The sequence below is a fragment of the Poecilia reticulata genome, chromosome 19, assembly GCF_904066995.2.
Source record: "Poecilia reticulata chromosome 19, P_reticulata-male-v2, whole genome shotgun sequence".
Taxonomy (NCBI): domain Eukaryota; kingdom Metazoa; phylum Chordata; class Actinopteri; order Cyprinodontiformes; family Poeciliidae; genus Poecilia; species Poecilia reticulata.
Genome location: NC_088848.1, coordinates 25,901,700 through 25,922,450, shown reverse-complemented (window position 1 = coordinate 25,922,450; position 20,751 = coordinate 25,901,700). Strand labels below are relative to the sequence as shown.

The following is a 20,751-nucleotide window of genomic DNA, read 5'->3' as shown; positions in this document are numbered from 1 at the left end:
CCCATCAGTTAGCATCAGTCAGCATGTTAAGTAGAACTAAATTGACAATTTGATAATACTTCTGTGCTGTTATTAATGTTGTAAAATCAACAGTTGCCCCAAACTGCTTTACTTATCATATTTCCAGGTAATCAAGTCTGCTCGTGTCATGAAGAAGGCAGTCGGTTATCTGATTCCCTTCATGGAGAAGGAGAAAGAAGAGATGATGGCAGCATCAGGATCGGCAGAAGAGACGGTCAGCAGAATTGTTTTATGACATGTTTTTTTTTTTTACACAAAAAAACATTCAAATTTTACACAAACTTTTTATGTGAGAAAATTGGTGTTTTTCACCCTGTGGAATAGAGTAAGGTGGTTCCCAGCAAACACATCACATAACAATAACAAACTTTATTTGAAAAGGGATAATGTACAACTCCAGCATAAATGTCACCATTTGATGCGCTGTACCAAGTGCTAGTAAAGCTAATTCACAGCTGCAGTGCAAATTAGCTAACCCTAGCAGTGTAACCCTACCTAACCCTGCCCTCTTTCGCCCCCTCTTCTTCTCCCCCTTCTCTTCCCCCTTTCCTAACCCTTCACAAGACCTGTATCCTTACCCTAACCACTCCCTTTTCCTTGCCTAATCCTAACCTCCCCCACCCTTTTCCCCCCCTCTTCTAACCCCTCACCAAACCTTCATCCTTACCCTAATCACTCCCTTCCTTTTTACTTGCCACCTCCTCCCCCCTCCTTCCTCTCCTTTCTCTCCCCCTCTCTCTCTCTTCCCCCTCCCCCGCCATCGCTCTCTGTTCTCATACACCTCCCCCTTCCCCCCCTCTTTTTTTCACTTCCCAATCTCGTCTCCTTTCTGCTGCACAGTGCATAACAAAACACTACAAGCTCCGCTTGAGCCCAGCTTAAACGGAGCATCAGCACCCACGGGTGCTACCCTACCCTACCACCCACGGTATGTGCTGTGTAAGGTGCGTGGAAGGTGGCTCCCTGGAGCACATCGCAAGCACCATACACCGGCCACAAAGATTATACCCTGTTGCTCAAGATGGTTCCTGATCTCGAGTGAGAGTGCACTACCTATGAGGAAGCAATATGGGCTGGAACCAATCGTGGTGGGCCCACGTACCTCAAGAGTGAAAATTCTCAAACCTAACTGATACTAGTCTATTCCTAACCCTAACTCTACCTAAAACTTAATTCACACCTTACCTCTAAATGTTCCCCTGACCAAAAGCCATCATATTAGAACTGGACTTTGGTCCAGTGTTTGATAACTCTGGTCTGGACATATTAGAATATTAATTTCCAATGGTAACAATGACATCAGCAGTGATGACATCACTGTTTAATACATCAAATGAATCTCTCTCTTGAATATTGCACACAGACTGTTTCCAGACCTGTTCCTGTTTCAGACTTCTAAGTTATGAAACTTCTCCAGGAGCTGTTAAAATTATATGAAGGCACAGAATCAGCCCAGTACAGGTTTACATTCTCAGGTGAGAAACAGTCACCTGGTATGAAGTAAAATTTTAGGTGCTTGAATTGCACCGAAGATAAATTAGTTTAATAAAAGCATGTCATGAATATGTGTGTGTATTCCATCTTAAGAACAGAGCATTCTAGCTTCTTTGTTGCTTTTACTACCAGTACATGATATGCATATAGGATATACCGTATTTTACTCACTATAAGGCGCACCTAAAAACCTTCAATTTCCTCAAAAGCCGACAGTACGCCTTATAATCCGGTGCGCCTTATATACAGGGGAACTGCCCCCGATGTCCATGCAATATTGCAGAGTCGTGTAAGCCAACACAACCCTGCAACATTCACAGCCTTAAGGAACTCCAGGCGGATCTCATCCAGCCCCGGAGCCCTGCCACCGAGGAGCTTTTTGACCACCTCGGCGACCTCGTCCCCAGAGATTGGAGAGCCCAACCCAGAGTCCCCATGCTCAGCTTCCTCAACAGAAGGCATGTTGGTGGGATTGAGGAGATCTTCGAAGTATTCCGCCCACCGGCCCACAACGTCCCGAGTTGAGGTCAGCAGCGCACCATCGCCACTATAAACAGTGTTGGTGCTGCACTGCTTCCCCCTCCTGAGACGCCGGATGGTGGACCAGAATCGCCTCAAAGCCGTACGGAAGTCTGTCTCCATGACCTCTCCAAACTCCTCCCACGCCCGAGTTTTTGCCTCAGCGACAACCCGAGCCGCATGCCGTTTCGCCCGCCGGTACCCATTAGCTGTTTCTGGAGTCCCACAGGCCAAAAAGGCCCGGTAGGACTCCTTCTTCAGCTTGACAGCATCCCTCACCGAAGGTGTCCACCAACGGGTTCGAGGGTTGCCACCGCGACAGGCACCAACAACCTTTCGGCCGCAGCTCCGATAGGCCACCTCGGCAATGGAGGTGCGGAACATGGTCCACTCAGACTCAATGTCCCCCACCTCCCCCGGAACGTGCTCGAAGTTCTGCCGGAGATGAGAGTTGAAGCTCCGTCTCACAGGGGACTCCGCCAGACGTTCCCAGCAGACCCTCACTACACGTTTGGGCCTGCCAGGTCTGACCGGCTTCCTCCCCCACCACCGCAGCCAACTCACCACAAGGTAGTGGTCAGTGGACAGCTCCGCACCTCTCTTCACCCGAGTGTCCAAGACATACGGCCGCAAATCCGATGAGACGATGACAAAGTCAATCATCGAACTGCGGCCTAGGGCGTCCTGGTGCCAAGTGCACATATGGACGCCCTTATGCCTGAACATGGTGTTCGTGATGGACAATCCGTGACGAGCACAGAAGTCAAACAACAGAGCACCACTTGGGTTCAGATCGGGGGGGCCGTTCCTCCCAACCACGCCTCTCCAGGTCTCACTGTCATTGCCCACGTGAGCGTTGAAGTCCCCCAGTAGAACAAGGGAGTCCCCAGGGGGGGCACTCTCCAGTACCCCCTCTAAGGACTCCAAGAAGGGTGGGTAATCTGAACTGCCGTTCGGCCCGTAAGCACAAACAACAGTCAGAACCCGTCCCCCCACCCGTAGGCGGAGGGAGGCTACCCTCTCGTTCACCGGGATGCCCACTCCAGCCCGGCGCCTCTCACCGTGGGCAACTCCAGAGTGGAAGTACGTCCAGCCCCTCTCAAGGAGACTGGTTCCAGAACCAGAGCCATGTGTCGAGGTGAGGCCGACTATTTCTAGCCGGAACCTCTCAGCCTCACACACTAGCTCCGGTTCCTAACTATGTATTAAAAACATACTTAAATAATACAATTGTTTATGAATGTAGCTTTGATAGATGTTTGAATATGGTTTCTAGTAACAAAAAGCGTGTTTTGATCGATTAAATGCGCTGATATGTCATTGTGCTGCTAAACACATAACGCTGAGTGGAGTGGTGGACCGCTCCAAGATGGTCGCCCTAATTCTCGTCAGCGACAATAGGCAAGAGCGGCCCATGAGGTGTCTATCCTTATATTATGTCTATGCTAGCAACTACGGTAAGCAGCCGCCGACTTCATTTTCCCCCGTAGAAGAAGAAGCGCGCGGTGCATGCTGTGATAGTTGTCAGAACGCTGGTTTGTAATCTGTTAATAAAGTTTGACTGACCTATCTACCTACTGACCGTCTAGAATCAGGTCATCTGCAGGTCATTTAGCACCACGTTCTCCACGAACATGCTGTGCGGGAACGGAGAAGCGTGACCATCGTCCAGCCACGTCCCGGCCCAGTCGCGGAAGGCTCTCCTCGCCGACCGGAGTCGGACTGTTTTGTTGACATTCTCTTTAGTCCATCTAGTGGTTGCATAACGTAACTCCAGCCTCTACTGTAGTGTTTATTCTATGCGCCTTATATATGAAAAAAGTTTTAAAATAGGCCATTCATTGAAAGGGCGCCTTATAGTGCGGAAAATACGGTAACATAAACAACATTCTTCCTCTGAATAGTCTGATCCATTCCTGTCTGCAGGATCCCTATCAAGGCACCATAGTTCTGGCTACAGTAAAAGGAGACGTCCATGATATCGGCAAGAACATCGTGGGCGTGGTCCTGGGTTGTAACAACTTTAGGTAAGTCCACTTTCAATCTCTGCTGTTTTTTTTTTTTCCTTTTTGTTTTTTTTTTAAGTAACCATTTTAAATTTTCTTCTGATTTCTTTTTTGTTCCATATTGTCAACTTTACCTTAGTTGTTAATATTAATCCATTCACACATTCACTTTCACATCTACACATTCACTGCTAATGACCTGAAAAACAACTTCAATCATATCTGGTGGTCTCGTGGCAGCAGCAGTGAAAGGCTGAGTTTTTTAGAAGGTTAGCAGCTCATTGGAAAAGTTTCTTTTATTTCTCCATTTACAGAATCTAGAGAGATGTTTGTGCTTAGCGACAAAGTCACCATTCTGATCTGTCTCTATTCACCAGTGTTTGATGGAATCAGTTGGATGAGGGATTACTTTTGGAAACCAACAAGAAAATATTTAAATAATTAGTAAGGAATAAATAGGAGTTCACAATATTGTGTGTAAAACAAAAGTCTATGGTGAAGATTCTTAGCCATCCATGGCACAGTAATACTTAATGCTTTAATGCTATCTAAATGCTGAAGACATTTCAGAACTAGAGAAGCCTTTTGGATGAGAGACAAAGGGTCTTTCTGAAACTAGAGAAGTCCTGTTACTTTTTACTGAAGTAATGTCCATTTCTTGTTGCTACACAAAAAATGGAGTATTTGCTGACATGAGGGGTCTTTAGAAGAGCTGATGCTCTTTGGAATCTGTTGACTGAACCTTTGGGATTTTACCTTCTGACCCTGCCATGAAATTTAAGGCCAGAGAGTTTTTCTAACACTGATTGTTCCCTTCCTCTGGAATGAAATACATCAAGCTGTATCTACGGTAAAGCTGTGATTCACTGCTTCTGGAGAATTGACCAGCTTGTGTTTGATCTGTTGCAGGGTGATCGACCTGGGTGTCATGGTGACCTGTGATCGTATTCTCAGGGAGGCTGTAACACAGAAAGCTGGTATGATTAAGATGTGCCTCATGGCAAAGGTTGCTGGGTAACTGGAGATATTGTTTACAGCAGAACTGTGTAGAATTAGGGAAATAGAGAATAGCTATAAAAACACATTCCCTGGTAAATGTTGGGAACACTGGCAAAATGTTGAAAGTTAAATTAAACTGTTCCATTGCAGGGGTCGCGGGAAGCCATCTGGATGAAGAAAAAAAACATGAACGCTGTATGCGCTGGGTTTTTACCATAGAATGGCCAACTCTCTGTTATTCCTCTGTCAATGTGATACAGTAGAAGCTTCCGCACTTCCCATATCTGTGTCCTCTGTCATTTTTATCAGCAGTTAAAACTGTTTAATCCGTTGTTAACAAGTCGTAACCTGTTTTTCCGAGCCACCTTTAAACGCAACATGAGCGCTACGACACTCGCGCTGGGTTTTCACCTGTGCGGCAGTGAAGGAGACCTGCTACTGCTGGGCGGAGCTACGCAGGTGTGTTAGAATCATGGCAGCAAATCAGCAAAACGCAAAGAACGTATCAGTTTTCCCCCAAACTAACCGAATGAGCTGAGTAAAGCTGTTGGATGCAGGTAAAGTTAGCTAAAAGATGACTAGCTAGCTAATATCAATACATCACCTTAAGCTTGTTAAAACGTAGCTTGTAGGCTATTAGTGTTGTTGTCTATGTTCAGCTACGATTCATTTTACCCCCCAAAAAAGTTGATTGCCCCCCTTGTTCGTCTGGAGCCGGGGCTGGGAGTCTCTAAGAATCCACCCCCCAACCCACTTCGCTCACACACATCGTTCGACCAGACAGCTATTTGTAAGCCATGGGGGTGGGGGCAGAAATAGTTTGGAAACCACTGCCTTAGTCTTATTATTAATTTGCTCTGGAGATTTTTGATGCTGTTTGCTTCTCATTGTACCACTTTTAGTTTCTTTTTTTTCCTGTTATGACTTTGAGCCAACGGTGTATTTATTTATACTATATTTATTTCTGTTCTACTGCGTGCTGATGGATGTTTGTTTGTTTGGAGCAGATGTCATTGGTCTGTCAGGCCTCATCACTCCCTCTCTGGAGGAGATGATTTATGTGGCGAAAGAAATGGAGAGACTTGGAATGACAACCCCTTTGCTGATTGGAGGAGCTACCACATCAAAGTAACTTAACCATACACTGACACATAGGATATAATTTTTAAAGAAAACTGTGATTTAAATATTGTAATGACCCAAAGTGGAGTGTTTCAGTGCTGTTTGTTGTGTAGGGCACACACTGCTGTGAAGATTGCACCCTGCTACAGTTCTCCTGTAGTTCATGTCCTTGACGCCTCCAGGAGTGTGGTGGTGGTAAGTCATTTATCCTCTCTGCCATGGAGGAACCAGCTGAAGGATGGTAGAGGTCTGGTGCAGGACCAGCTTTGCATGTATTAGTGACTCATTTGGCTCATTAAAACTGCTGTCACAGTGACTTATCTTTCTTTTTGTGCTTGTGTACATAAAACACTTTTTACATAGGTACTACATAAAGTAGTAAAGTGCATGGCTGGAAACATTACCATCAAAATCCTGCCTTGTAGCTGAAGTGTGTGTGTTCCTTCTGCAGTGTTATAAAATAGTGTGTAAAGGGTTAGGATGTATTATTGTTTCAGGACAGAGTAAGACATCAAAACCATGATTGTTTTATTTCTTTTGTCACATTTAAATATCTCAGTGGATAGAATTAAATGTTCTGTTCACTGTCAAAATATCCCCAAGTGACCAAATAGATATTAGCTTATTAATCTGTAAATATAACTACCTCTACTCAAGTAATAATACTAACACATTTTATTGATAAGGCACTTTTCATGACACTCAAGGATAAAACAGAAACATGAGGCAATCAGAAAAAAGTAGTAGAGGTGTGCCGATCGATCAGCCACCGATCATAATCGGCCGATTAACGTGAAAAAGTGTATGATCGGTAATCGGTGATCACGGTCTCTTGTTGCCGATCACACAAACCGATCACCTGCATCTCATTTCTCAGCCTGCCTGTGCAGCTGGTCTCCTCTTTCCTTCACACTGCGCAAACACACAGCAACAAATCCTAAGCGATGTGGAACTATAACGCACTGAGTGAATGGGGAAGTTTGCGTGTTGCGGCGGAAAATTGAAGCACGTCGAAATGCATCAACACAACGAAGCTAATACGACATAAAAACAATGTTATACTTGACGGAGTTTGGCTACATCGAGGCTCACTGCAGTAAAAAAGACATATGGAGGATCAGATAGCAGGTAAAGCAGAGCACAGCTACAAACACTCACCCGGATTAGCATGTCGGTCAGAAAGCTAAACAAATAACCTGCAAAATTATTTAAGTCTTCGAGCTGCGATGTAAGACGCTGGTTCTGCTCTCGCTGCTGAACCGCTGCTACGCTACATCGGTTCAACAGCCGTCTATTGGGCAAGACACTCCGTCTATTTCACAGACGGAGCGCCGCTTCTGCTCCACCTGGTAGTGACTCTCACACCGAACCTCTGCTTAAAGCTGCAGTGTCTAACTTAAAAAATTACATTTTACATACGTATTAAAACTTTCGCTGTCCTAACATGAGACAGATAATCTCTAAAAAAATAATCGATCTCCTCCCTGCTCTGCATAATTACTCCGCTCAGTCAGAAACAGCCAATCAGAACTAGCAGTAATCAGCTAGCCGCCATGCTATCAGGAAGCATGGCATGGCTTTGTGCTTTTGTTTCAGTAACTCAGGATTATTTAATGGAACCTGTATTTGCCTTCGAATGTTAAGTTTTATACTTGAATTTTTTTGGCAATGTTGAGAGGTTTTATTTTGACTCTTTGCATTATTTAGCCTCTTCAGAGCCTCCATATGTTATCAGTCTGTTAAAGATAGTTTTACTGATAGCAGTACAATTTGCACAATGCCTGTTTTTTTCTTGGAAAAAGTTATTAAAAACAAGTTTTTGTCTAAATTAAGATGGATTCATGGTTGCTTTTTCCACATAAAGTAACCGGTAGTGCTTATGATAAAAAATTTTTAAAAAATTATGTGATCGGTATCGGTGATCGGCCCTCATGGGTGATCGGAATCAGCAGGAATAAACCTGATCTCTAAAAAGTAGTAATGTAGGCATGTCAAAATATGCCCTATTGTAATTTTGAAAATATATATTTTTTTATAAATAGCGAAGCTTCTGTTGCAAACATTGTCAGATAAGCTATCTTGGACATGAGTGTGAATGTTTAACAGAGTGAAAATGGACTTTTCCAAGTGTCCACTAGTGTCCATTCTAGAAGTGAAAGTTCATTGCAAATTGAATCATTTCCACAGCTGCCACTGAGCTGCATTTGGATCAAATCATGTTCATGATCCTTTCTGGTGCTGAATTTATTTGGAGCTCGTGTTTTTTTTTGTTTTTTTTTGTAGAGGTGAGAAGTGTTTTTCTTGGTTTGGTTTGAGTCTGCTGGTGTTCACCCAGTTCTGTGTCTGTGTCTCAGTGCTCCCAGCTGCTAGACGAGGAAGCGAGGGAGGAGTATTGGGAGGATGTGAAGGAGGAGTATGAGGAAGTCAGACAGGAGCACTATGACTCCCTGAAGGTGAGAGTTTGTATTAGTGGAGAAGAAAGAGGGCTTCTCTGGTTCCAGGAATCTCTTTATCCCATTAAGAACAAACAGGTGTCTCCTTGGAATGTAGAACATGCAGAGAAGTGAAATGCTGTCCTTCCTCCCTGTGTTGCCTCTAGGACCGTCGGTATCTTTCCCTGCCTGAGGCCAGACAGAAGGCTTTGCATGTCGACTGGTTCTCTGAGCCTAGACCAGGTAAGTCAGCGCAGATCGGTGAATTTCAAACTAACATAAATCTGTTTAATGGCTGTCTCAGCACTAACAGAGCTGATAGCGAGCATGTTCAGTGTGTCTGGTTGTCTTTGTGTTGCAGTGCGCCCTCAGTTCTTGGGAACTCGTGTGTTTGACTGTTACGATCTGAACAGTCTGCTGCACTTCATCGACTGGAAGCCTTTCTTTGATGTGTGGCAGCTTAGAGGGAAATACCCCAACAGAGGATACCCCAAGATCTTCAATGACAAAACTGTTGGTATGAGCTTCTCTTTGCGTTTTCAGACTGCTGTCCTGCTTCTGCCATCCATCCATTTGTTTCCTTCTCAACAGTAGGTTGGTGTTGAGAAGAAAGCTCTGTGGGCATCTTCTACCACTTCCTGCACAAAAACACAAAGAAGTGCTGAACAAGGACTAGCACCAGTTCTTCTGTCATCAGCGGGTTGCCAGTTTGATACCCACTCTGTCCGTCTCTGTTGTTGTGTCCTTGGGCAAGACACTTCTCCCACTGCCTGCTGGTGGTGGTCAGGGGGCCCGGTGGTGCTGGTGCATGGCAGCCTTGCCTCTGTCAGACTGCCCCAGGGCAGCTGTGGCTACTATCCAGCAGCTTGCCACCATCAGCATGAGAGTGTGTGTGAATGAATGTAGAGTGAAGCGCTGTGGAGTCCTGTGGACTTGGTGATTACATTATTGGATACTCATCTAACTATATTGTATTGTTACTTGTTATATCTAGCAGGAGCATGTAAATAGGAAAGGTCCCAGGACTGAACCCTGGTGTACCCACATAAGCACATTTTGAGGATCCTATTAGTTGTTTGAATGTTATAAATATTTTTACCTTAATGAATAAAAAGCATGGTCTGTGAAACTAAGCTCCATTTGCTAAAAGCAGAGTTTGATCTCTGGTTTTTTATCACTATATCAGAGATGTTTGCATTTAGGAGATGTTTTTTTAACAAGCATGAGGCTTTGAACATACCATTAGATTACTAATGTGAAGCTGTTTTTGATTCATCTTTCCTTTCCCAATGTCACGAGAGTAATTGACTGGGAATCCTTTATGTTCTCAATCAGCTGATAACAGCAGAAGGTTCAGGCTCTGCCTTTTCTGTCCTTGTTTTGTTTTATTGCTTCATGGTTTTTATAGCTTTGTGCTTTTGTTTTGCTCTTGAATGTTCTACATTTGAATATTTGGAACTCCTCTGCATTCTTTACACTCAACTACAGAACATGGTTACATCACCAGTATATGTGATCAGGCTGTAAGTCTGAATAACTGACTGATGTCGTGCTGTAGGTGCAGAGGCTCGCAGAGTCTTCAATGACGCCCAGTTACTGCTCCATCACATGATCGACAGCAACAGTCTGGAGGGGCGGGGCCTGGTGGGCTTCTGGCGAGCTCAGAGTATGGGTGATGACATCAACGTGTACAAAGATGATGTCACAGTTCACAGAGACACGAAGCCAGTCGCCACATTTCATGGCTTACGGCAGCAGGTGAGAGTCTGGATCAACTTTGTTATAGTTGGGCACACACCCACCTAACAGCCCGACTCCCTCTCTGGGAGTGTAAGGGCGGAACATGGGGAGGCATTAGCAGTAAGGGAATGTGTGTGTCTTCTGCAGGCGGAGAAAGACAGCTCCAGCTCAGAGCCCTTCCTGTGTGTTTCTGACTTTGTGGCTCCTGTGGACAGCGGCGTTCCCGACTACATTGGGCTGTTTGCAGTAGGTGTGTTTGGAGCGGAGCAGCTCAGTCAGCGGTTCCAGGCCCAGGGAGACGACTACAGTAGCATCATGGTCAAGGCTCTGGCTGATCGCCTCGCTGAGGTGATGAATGCAGGATGAAACTTTAACACCATAAAACTGTGAACATGTTAATGATTCACAAAATACATGAATAATCATTTAGATGATGTTGATGGTAACTTGGAGGATTACACCAGGAGCAATTTAAAACCAGTGATATGTGCCAGGTAAAATTATTCAAAATTGTGATATCTCATATTTTTTATATAACATAATTATTAAAACAAGGCTGCACAGTGGCGCTGTTGGTAGAGCTGTTGCCTTGCAGCAAGAAGGTTCTGGGTTCGATTCCAGGTCTTTCTGCATGGAGTTTGCATGTTCTCCCTGTGCATGGTGGGTTTTCTCTGGGTGCTCCAGTTTCCTCCCACAGTCCAAAAACATGACTGTCAGGTTAATTGATCTCTCCAAATTGTTCCTAGGTGTGAGTGTGTGTGTGCATGGTTGTGTGTCCTGTGTGTCTCTGTGTTGCCCTGTGACAGACTGGCGACCTGTCCAGGCTGACCCCGCCGTCCAGGGTGACCCCGCCTCTCGCCCAGAACGTTAGCTGGAGATGGGCACCAGCAACCCTCCTGACCCCACTAAGGGACAAGGGGTACAGAAAATGGATGGATGGATGGATAATTATTAAAACAGACAGTACTACAGTACAGCAAAGCTACTTTCAGTGGCAAAGCTCCCAGATCAGAAATCAGATTCAGAACTTTACTGATCCCAAGAGGAAATTGTTTACGTTTCTACCTCACAAGTAAGGACAAAGAAACACAGAACAACAAACAATAAATAGATTTAAACCAGTCCAGCTCCCAACCTTGACTGATGCCGTCCAGCTCTGGCTGACAAAACAGCTTCAACCAGACAGGTTAACTAGAAATAACTGAGATAATGTCTGTTAGATTAGAATGGGCCATCTTTATTGAATTATGTAAAACTGGAGATGATGATGTGCCTGCTGCCTCTGCCCCAGGCATTTGCTGAGGAGCTCCATGTGCGTGTGCGTAAGGAGCTGTGGGGCTACAGCTCTGACGAGGTTCTGCAGGCCTCAGACCTGCACAGAGTCCGCTACCAAGGAATCAGACCTGCAGCTGGATACCCCAGCCAGCCTGACCACACGGAGAAACTCACCATGTGGAGGCTGGCTGCTGTTCAGAAGGAGACGGGTGAGAGCAACACAACATGTCTAGGTTCTCAGTGTTGCATCCCTTTATATCTGCTCTCTTTTCCAAACATTCCAAACTCAAAGGTGTTTATGACAGAATCTGCTCTTTATGATGATGATGTTAAGATGCTGTGATGAACAAACGCCGACCAGGGTCTGTCTGAATACTCCTCGTGTTTAATGATTAATAAAGGTTCATTTTGGTTTGTTTAAATGCAGTCAAATAACCTTCTTGAGCAGATAGAAAAATAAGGTTTGGCACCGATAATGTAAACGTTTCTTATTTCAAGTAGTATTTCATGGATTATTTGCCTGTAATAAATGGTAGCATGGTGAGGGTGCTAGCTTGTTTCTCCAAGTCTGTACTTGTAAAGCCAAGACAATTTATAAGCCTTCAAAATATTTATATTCATATATTAAACATGACCTGCTTATTCAGATGGAAGTCTGATGCGTAGACCACCTGATTTGTTGTGTGTATAATCACACCCTGTCTGCAATCCCAGCTGGACTAACTGAATCATGGCAGATTAAAATAATCCTCTGCTCAGATTTAGAAAACTGCTGTTTGAAAGTTCTGCTGTTATTTTAACATGAACAAGTAGCAACATAAAAAACCATAGAAGAAACTGTTTCAAAAGTATTCAGCACTCCAGGTACAGTTATGACTTCATGATAGACAGACAGACAGATATGATCATTGGAACATAATAAAACTTTCTGTTGGCACCACCAGGGGGAGCTCTAGTATTGTCAGCTCACTCTTTCACTACATTGCAACAAGAATGGTTGTAATGTACCGTTGTTGGTGTTGTAATGATACATTACAACAAGATTAAGAACCATGAACGGCTCTGGTGTTACTGGATGTCACATGTATGTGGAACACGGCGTAACTCAGTTTTGTGTTTAGATCTATGTAAGGTATCATTTTGTTCATTTTGGCTTTGTATGTGGTGTGTGTGTGCGTGTGCGTGTGTGTGTGTGTGTGTGTGTCTGTGTGTGTGTGTGTGCGTGTGCGTGTGCGTGTGTGTGTGTGTGTGCGTGTGCGCGTGCGTGTGTGTGTGTGTGTGTGTGTGTGTGTGCGTGTGCGTGGTGCTTGTAGGAATTGGCCTGACCGAGTCCCTGGCCATGACACCGGCTGCCTCGGTCTCTGGACTTTACTTCTCACACCCTCAGGCTTCGTATTTCGCTGTGGGAAAAATCACCAAGGAACAGGTTCTCATCACAGATTCAGTTTCAAGACACTTTACAGACAAACTGATCCAAGTTATTTACAGATTCAATTAGGCAACTTGGTGTAGTTAAATTAAGTGTTTCAGAGATAATTACACACTTTTTATTTAAATTTTAGTTCTAAAATAATGCATCCAGTTTGGTTTCCTATATCAGTTGGGCAAACATTTTCTGTCCCTTCTTCTGGATGAGCTTGTAGAGGCATTGGACAAGAACTAGTCCGTTCACCAGAACCATCCCAGTGTGAGCAGTCATCTAAACCAGTAGCAGACAGAACAACACAGGAGCACTGATCCAGGAGTACTTTCTATGGGACAGAAAAGAAAAGGGTTAATGGGAAGAGGAAGTTATTGGCAACAATTGCTCAGCTTATATCCCCCTCCAGGAAGGTGCCTGCTAAACACGAGGCCAGAACAGGAAGAAAGACAACATAAAGTTAACAGCAGCAATAATTGTGGGCAACATGTAATAAAGAGGAGGCTGGTGGTGATTATGTCCTCCAGCAGCTTAACCAAAGAAGCTCCAACTATAAGCTTCATTACAAAGGAAAGTTTTAAGCTTCATCTTAGAAGTAGACAAAGTGTTTTACTTATAGACAGACAAAACTGGGATCTGGTTCCTCAGGAGAGGAGCCTGATCACTAAGGATCTGGTTCCTGTTCTACTGTTAGAACCAACAGTAAACCTGCAGTCTGTTAGGGACATATGGACCAATCAGATCTCTGTATGATGGAGGTGATTATTAAGGGCTTTATTTAAGACTCCCAGGAGGGTTAGGTCTTAAATTCTGTCCTGGTTTAACAGGGAGCCAACGAAGAGAAGCTAAAATAGGAGAAATATGATCTCTGTTTTTGATTTTCATCAGAACTCTCTGTGCAGCATTTTGGATCAGCTGAAGACTTCTAACTGTAATTTGTGGACTTCCTGATAGTAAAGAATTACAGTAGTCCAGCCTTGAAGTAAGAACCTCTCAGGAGGAGATGTGGTGGAGCTAGCTGGTTCTCTTACAGCTGAAATATTCATATCAGCTGCTGTTTATCCAAAGCGTTTTGGCTGCTCCAATAACTGCTAAATGCTAATGCTAGCACAAAGTGAATTTAGCACCTTTTTGTTAGTGGCCTGCTGGTTAGATCAGCAGTTGGGTTCTGCCACAGTTCCTCATATAACATGAAGAAAAAAGTAATTCTTAAAAAAATCAGTTAACCTCTTTGCAGTAAATGATTCTGATTCTGAGCGTTTTACATCAGTTGATCTCTGCTAACAATACAGACAGTTCACTAGCAATCCCCCAGAGAGAAACAGAAATGAGAAAATCACAACATGATGACTTAAACCTGAGACCCAGAGCAACATCCAGACTGAGGTTCGTTGTGTGCAGGTGGAGGACTACGGCAAGAGGAAGGGGACGAGTACAGAGGAAGTGGAGAGGTGGTTGGCTCCCATCCTTGGCTACGAACAGGAGGCGTAGCGTCATGGATCAGCTTCCTGGTGGAATCATTCCAGCTGAGGCTGGAATGATGCTGTGCTGTTCTGTGGTACCACACGCTGCTGCATTTATTACCCACAATGCCTCAGTGTTTGACTTTAAATGGGAATATTTCAAAGTGTTCAGGACCAGTCTACCACATTCAGATCAGCTGGTTTTTCGCACTATTCCTGTTTTAGAGTTGGTTTAAAATTTATACTTGAAATGAAAATTTCATATTAACCAACAGTCAGTTTTATTTCATTTTTTACAATGACTATTTTGTTAGAATAATCAGAGTGGTGCCTTGGAGGCTGCAGTGTACTGTCACACATCATCAGGGATCTCAGCATAGAGGAGCAGCTGCTGCTGCTGCTCCTCTATGCTGCAGCTGCTGCTGCTGCTGCTGCTGCTGCTGCTGCAGAGAGATCCTTCAAAATCAGTAAGTATTTCATTTGTAAGCCATGCAGCTGTTCAGAACATAAAAAAGTGGGATTTTTCATTAATAATCTTCTGATATGATCAAACTGCTAATTCTGTTTCTGGAGACTCTACAGGTAATCTTCAACATTGTTACACCATACTGGCATTTGTTAATGGTACCTAAAATTACTGTTGTCAGTTCTTCCTCATAATTTTGAAAATACATTCAGAAGGTAGTCTTGATTTTATGTTTCTGATCAATGAACATGTTTCTATTGTCTGATAAATCCCAAAGTATTGTTATATCAGTGTTAAATGTGCTTGCATGTTTGTAATTGAGCAGCTTGGAGTAAATAACAAAGATGAAACTTTTTCAAACATGTAAAAGATGTAAGTAAAAATCATTTATGCCAAAGTTTTTTTTTAGAAATTAGGAGGATTTGTACTAAACTAGGTTTTAAACTAACTTCTAGTTGACTGAAACTGGAAAGCTAACCTTTTTAACATTGTTTTCACAAGCATTGATTGTTGTCACTAAGTGGTGCTCTACGTTTCTTCCTACTGACCTGCTGTGAGGAAGTTCAACTGAGAACAAACTGCTGCTCATGTTGTGCCATAAAGCCCTGATGCTGCAGCTGGTGTCAAACTGACAGCTTGGTATTTTTTAGTCTAATTGTGAAATAATGATGGTAACTTGTTGAACATTGTGAGCTGTTATAATAAATGTTTCATAGATAATAAACGGTCATGTTTCCTGTGTTTTAACTCCTATGTTGACTGAAGTGAGAGCTCTTTGAGCCTTTCTCAGCGTTAGACTGTTGGATAAATGAATGTTCCAACGTCGTCTCGCTCTGGACCAACTACCTGCCAGAAAGACCAGCAGGAGCAGCACCGGTCTGTGGTGCAGAGGTTAGCTTTGCTGCCTCTCAGTAACCTCACTGATTCACATCTCAGATGTTTGAGCACACGTTGGGTAAAGTGGGGATTCTGATCACGGTAAATCATCTGATAGCTCCCAGGATAAGGAATGTTCCTTCACTCAACTAGATGGTGTTCTCTAATTCTGTCCTGTCTTGATGTCATGCAGTCATAGTTTGTCTGTTGTTTCCTAACATTATTTTTTTTTCTGTTAAAATGAATTTATTCTCAATAATAACTTCCAAATTCATACCCTCCCAGAAATGAAAAGGGTTTATTTTGCTGCCTCTTTAAATTCAGGTTGAACTGGGTTTAAAATGCCAGACAGCAGTATAACTTTATCCAGGGTCAAAATACACTATTTGTGCTTTAAAGAATCTACATCTGCTCTATGATAATTCATTGACCATTTCAGATGTTTGATTCTTAATAAAGCTGATCAAAATTAGTTAAAATGGCAAAAATAAAAAACGGTGTACCTGTCTGCCATGCTGTACGACTGAAGCCATTTGCAGGATTGTGTTGTCATTATTTGTGGACCTACGGATAAAACAAGTTCAAAGTTGATTTTCTACTCAAAGGTCCAGAACTTGAGTAAAAATGCAGAGCACTCTAACTTAACTTAAGCTTAGAATTGAATTTGTTAAGCAGGACCAGGTTTTTCCCCCACATTACTGTCTTATTTTCAGCCAACTATTTCAGCTTGAACCATTTCGACTTTATTAAGATAATGATGTCATTTCCATTCTTAAAACTCAAAGTTAAGATGGACACAGACTTCTGTGTGTTGCAGCTTTTGTGATGACATTACATGATGATAGTTGGTGCCGTCACTGCAGGCCGACGGTCTGAAACGTGGAGCCCATCAACAGTACGCCTACACAATGTGAGGAAATGGAGAAGCAAATCTGTAAGAACTGATTTTTTATTTTGAATTTACAATCATGACTGAGTAATAATGTTTGCCTGATTGTCAAGCAGAGCAGAGCAGAGCTGCATCCATAAAGCACAAACATGACGAAGATCCTGGCAAACATTTAGAGCAGCTCTGTTCTGAAAACATTTTGAATCATATCATTTTCTTTCTACTTCACAATTGTATATTGCTTTGTGTTGGTCTTTCATATTAAATTCCAATTAAATATAGTTATGTTTGTGGTTGTAATGTGACAAAATATGAAAAAGTTTAAAGGGTATGAATACTTTTGCAACCCACTGTATATCTTTTGGGTCTCATGAACCATTGAAACTATATTCTACACAAGACTGTATGAAGTTGGATGGGGAATTTTTTTCTCTCCAAGGAATAAATACATCATGGAAATTCGGACAAGCAAACTCCTCTAATATTGGAATCTTGATGGAAGCCAGTCATGCCAAGTCTTTCATCAGGAACCTTTGGGAAAATGTAGATTCTGGTCATGACCATGTAAAGTAAAACCAGCCTTTGTAAAATGACTTGGTTGTTGTATGTATATATAAGCTCTTCTTCCCACCGGCAGAGAGCGCAGGCTGTTCAACAAGGCGCATGCGCACACGCTCGTTCACACCTGGGCTGCTCCTCCTCCGCCAAGCGCGCGCCATCCAATGAGCGGGGACCTCCTCCGCTCCGGCTCCCAGCGCCTCAGCCGCAGCATCATTCCCTTTCCCCAGCCTGGATCCCACTCTGCAGGCTCAATCCGGGAGGCAGCTCACCATGGCTGACCTGGGAGAGGGAGAGGATGAGATCCAGTTCCTGCGAACAGTAAGTCTCTCCAGGTCCCTCCGCAGGCGAAGGTTGGCTGGGTGTTCACTGCGTCTGTGTGGGATGGATGGTAGGGAGTTTACCGCATTAAGATGACAGCCCCGCTTCATACAAGTCATTGGTCTTGGAGTCCGCATCCTGCTGACAGGAGGAGGGAAGAGATGTGGGAATATAATGATGGAGGACAAGAAGAAGGATGGTGAATGATAGTGAAGGTGTATAGTGCAGCCAGCGGTAGTGCCATTGTTCCAAAGTGGAGTTTTGAGGAAGATCCAGCCCGTCAGTGGCGGTGTGTGTATGTACTGGTGTACTGGGCGGGATGGTGCGGTGCGGTGCGGTGCGGTGCGGTGCAGTGCAGCCTGCTGCAGCTGCCTCACTTCACTGAGTTTGTTTCCTGCAGTCAGGTGAAACCAGCTGATGGGCTGCATGTCAAGAGACAGGAGCTGCTTACAGCACAGCATTGCCACACGTGAATCGTCACGTGAAGCCACTGCACCGATGGCTGCGGGCTTTTTAAGGGAAGCCTCTGGCAAACATACAAAATGTTCTAAGACTTATTACATAAGCCGATATGCAGTTTATTGTGAACTTGTCTGCTTCTCTGTCAAGATATGCATGACAGCTTTGTCACAGACTTTTTGAGGGACCTGACTGACTGAAGCTCGAAAATCTCTAGAACAAGATTGTTGGTGGGACATTTTGGGATTACTGCATGTGTTGATTTTAGAGCTGCACTGCACCACATGGATTTCCACTGAGTCACTTGACTATTTGTACAGTGAATGATGTCTTTTAGAGGCTAACACAAACATCAGACACTAACAATCACCCACAGCTCTGCAGTCCTGTGTTCTGCTCCAATCTGAGTTTGTTTCCATTCCCACAGCTGGACACAGACACCAACCCGACAAATACTCAATTACATGTATGGTGTGTAGCTTCCATCCAGCTGCACATGATGTGAAGAACAGGCATCAAACTGAATAACCAAAGAAAATGGAAAGATTCAACTTTACACTATAATATATTCATAAAAAAGTGAAGAGTTTGTCATTACAAATCTCTGCACACATAAATCTAAATCTACCAAATCTTTAGAGGCGAGTTCATTTCCCCATCACAAACTCATAGAAGTAGAAGTTTGAGGACATTGAGATGTTCCGTTTCCTTCTACAACACTTTGCTCCCAAGAGCTCAGTGAATTCCAACCTGGTACCATAATAGAATCCGACCTGTTCAATACGCCCAGTGGGTTCATTTCTTCACTACTTCTTCACAGCGGGGGGTGCACCGATTGCAGCTTTCTGGCCGATTACCGAGTACCGATTTTTAATTTATTTTTTTTCGTTTTTTAAAAGCCTAACATACCGATTCCAATTTTTCCTAACCTACCAATTATTTTTTTCTCTGAACTGCTGCTCAATACAGCAAGAAAATTGCTGGGTTGGCAACAATGGGGTCACTTTTTGGGGGCTCGTTTTTGAACTTTAAGTTACTCATTTGGGCTTGGAAATAAGCAGAGACACATAATAAATCCCAGAATTTGTCTGTCATCCAGGTCGTTTACGTCAGACTCTCCCTGCCCATCATTTCCCTGATGATCCGTCCCGCTTGTCTTTGTTAATGTCAAGTTAATATACACTGCTCAAAAAAATAAAGGGAACACTTAAGTGAACAGCGCAATGAACGTAAAAACAGCCACGAATGAACAAGTGCGTAAAGTTGTGCAACTAAACGCCATTAATTAATATTAAGATAAGTGTCACAAATCTGTGCAACAGCCATCTGAATTGGAGAGGAGCACTGCACTCTGACACCAAACACAGGGCCGTAACGCAGAACTTGGAGGCTGGGGGAGGGGTGGGGGTGGGGGCTTTAAAATCCTTCTTAGAGTTTTCCAGACATTAGTGGGACACACGAAAACATGCACAAATTACTAATGGGTTTTTTTTGTACTGGAACCATTAAACAATTTCCCCTTCAGTTCAGCCTTATAAGTGGAGACACATTGTTAATGTTACCATTATAAAATAACTTACAATTAAGTTTTGATCAATGTAATTTTCACAGGTGGCAGAGCGTTGCTGTCAGCAGCTGCTGAAAGTAACCAAAAAGTTACTTTTAATGTAACTTGGTTACTTTCCAAATCAAGTAATCAGTAATCTAAGTTACTTTTTCAAGGAGTAATCAGTAATCCGATTAAAGTTACTTTTTCAAAGTAACTATGCCATCACTCAACATGACCTGCTGGTCCGGTCCATCAGTCAAACCTCTCTCAGAGGACAGTGGTTGATCGTTAGACCTTTGCTGATCGATGTGATTAGTGAATAAGATCAGCTTCACATGTAAAAATCGGCCGATCACTGATGTCTCTGTGATCAAAATTAAGGAAATTGTCACTGATGAATTAGTTGGCCATTAAATCGGTGCACTCCTACTTCAGTCAGCTGTTAGTGGTGTTACAAGAAGATGGCAGTTATTGGGAGAACAGCACTTACCTGACTTACTTAAACTGTTACTATTTTAACAGTTTAAAAATCAAATATACCTTAATCTGCACAGTGTAAGACTGTCTTAGCACTACCACAGCTAGTGTCCATGCTCTCAGCTTTCATAGGGTACAGCCAATAAGCAGCAAGGAAAATAAAAGGATCTGGTCCTTTGCAAATGCTAGCCAATGGCGTGAACCTTGGCATTTTCTTTTTATTATTTTAGACATGCGCAACAAAAAATCCAGTCTTAGAAATGACTTGGACTCATGTTCCACAGGAAAACCTGTATTCACTGTCTTCACAGTGAGTAGGTGGGATCACTGAGTGGTTTTCTCTCTCAGACCAGTTGAGCAGAACAACTGCGCTATGATGTCATTTTTCCACTTTCCCTGATTTTCTTAAGAGATCTGCCAATACTTACAAGTGAAACTCATCTTTTCTGGGGATCTTCCTGAAAATCAGCCATTGTTCCCATGAGGACCCCCTCACACACACACACACACACACCTACACAGCTACACACACACACACACACACACACACGCACACATACACACCAGGTTACATCTATACTTAATTTATAGAAGCTTATCTTGTGTGCAGATAAAACAATTTTGTATTTATTGTTTCATGAGTATCGTTGAGTGTTTCTGAATTG

At 43.3% G+C, this 20,751-nt stretch overlaps 2 protein-coding genes across 2 annotated transcripts in view; both read left to right on the top strand.

Annotated features, from left to right (window-relative positions):
• mtr (5-methyltetrahydrofolate-homocysteine methyltransferase) overlaps positions 1-15,681 on the top strand; it is a 37,072-nt gene extending 21,391 nt beyond the window's left edge. Inside the window, exons 21-33 of the mRNA XM_008438069.3 lie at positions 128-235; positions 3,961-4,061; positions 4,950-5,017; positions 6,047-6,167; positions 6,275-6,356; positions 8,516-8,614; positions 8,761-8,836; positions 8,955-9,110; positions 10,152-10,351; positions 10,481-10,681; positions 11,625-11,817; positions 12,922-13,034; positions 14,430-15,681. Of these exons, the coding sequence (XP_008436291.1) occupies positions 128-235; positions 3,961-4,061; positions 4,950-5,017; positions 6,047-6,167; positions 6,275-6,356; positions 8,516-8,614; positions 8,761-8,836; positions 8,955-9,110; positions 10,152-10,351; positions 10,481-10,681; positions 11,625-11,817; positions 12,922-13,034; positions 14,430-14,519 (1,608 nt within the window). The 3' untranslated portion in view covers positions 14,520-15,681. The remainder of the gene's footprint in view (positions 1-127; positions 236-3,960; positions 4,062-4,949; positions 5,018-6,046; positions 6,168-6,274; positions 6,357-8,515; positions 8,615-8,760; positions 8,837-8,954; positions 9,111-10,151; positions 10,352-10,480; positions 10,682-11,624; positions 11,818-12,921; positions 13,035-14,429) is intronic.
• Positions 15,682-17,385: 1,704 nt separating this feature from the next.
• Positions 17,386-20,751, top strand: part of LOC108167265 (ryanodine receptor 2-like) — a 54,694-nt gene continuing 51,328 nt past the window's right edge. Inside the window, exon 1 of the mRNA XM_081600232.1 lies at positions 17,386-17,601. Coding sequence (XP_081456358.1) covers positions 17,554-17,601 — 48 coding nt within the window. The 5' untranslated portion in view covers positions 17,386-17,553. The remainder of the gene's footprint in view (positions 17,602-20,751) is intronic.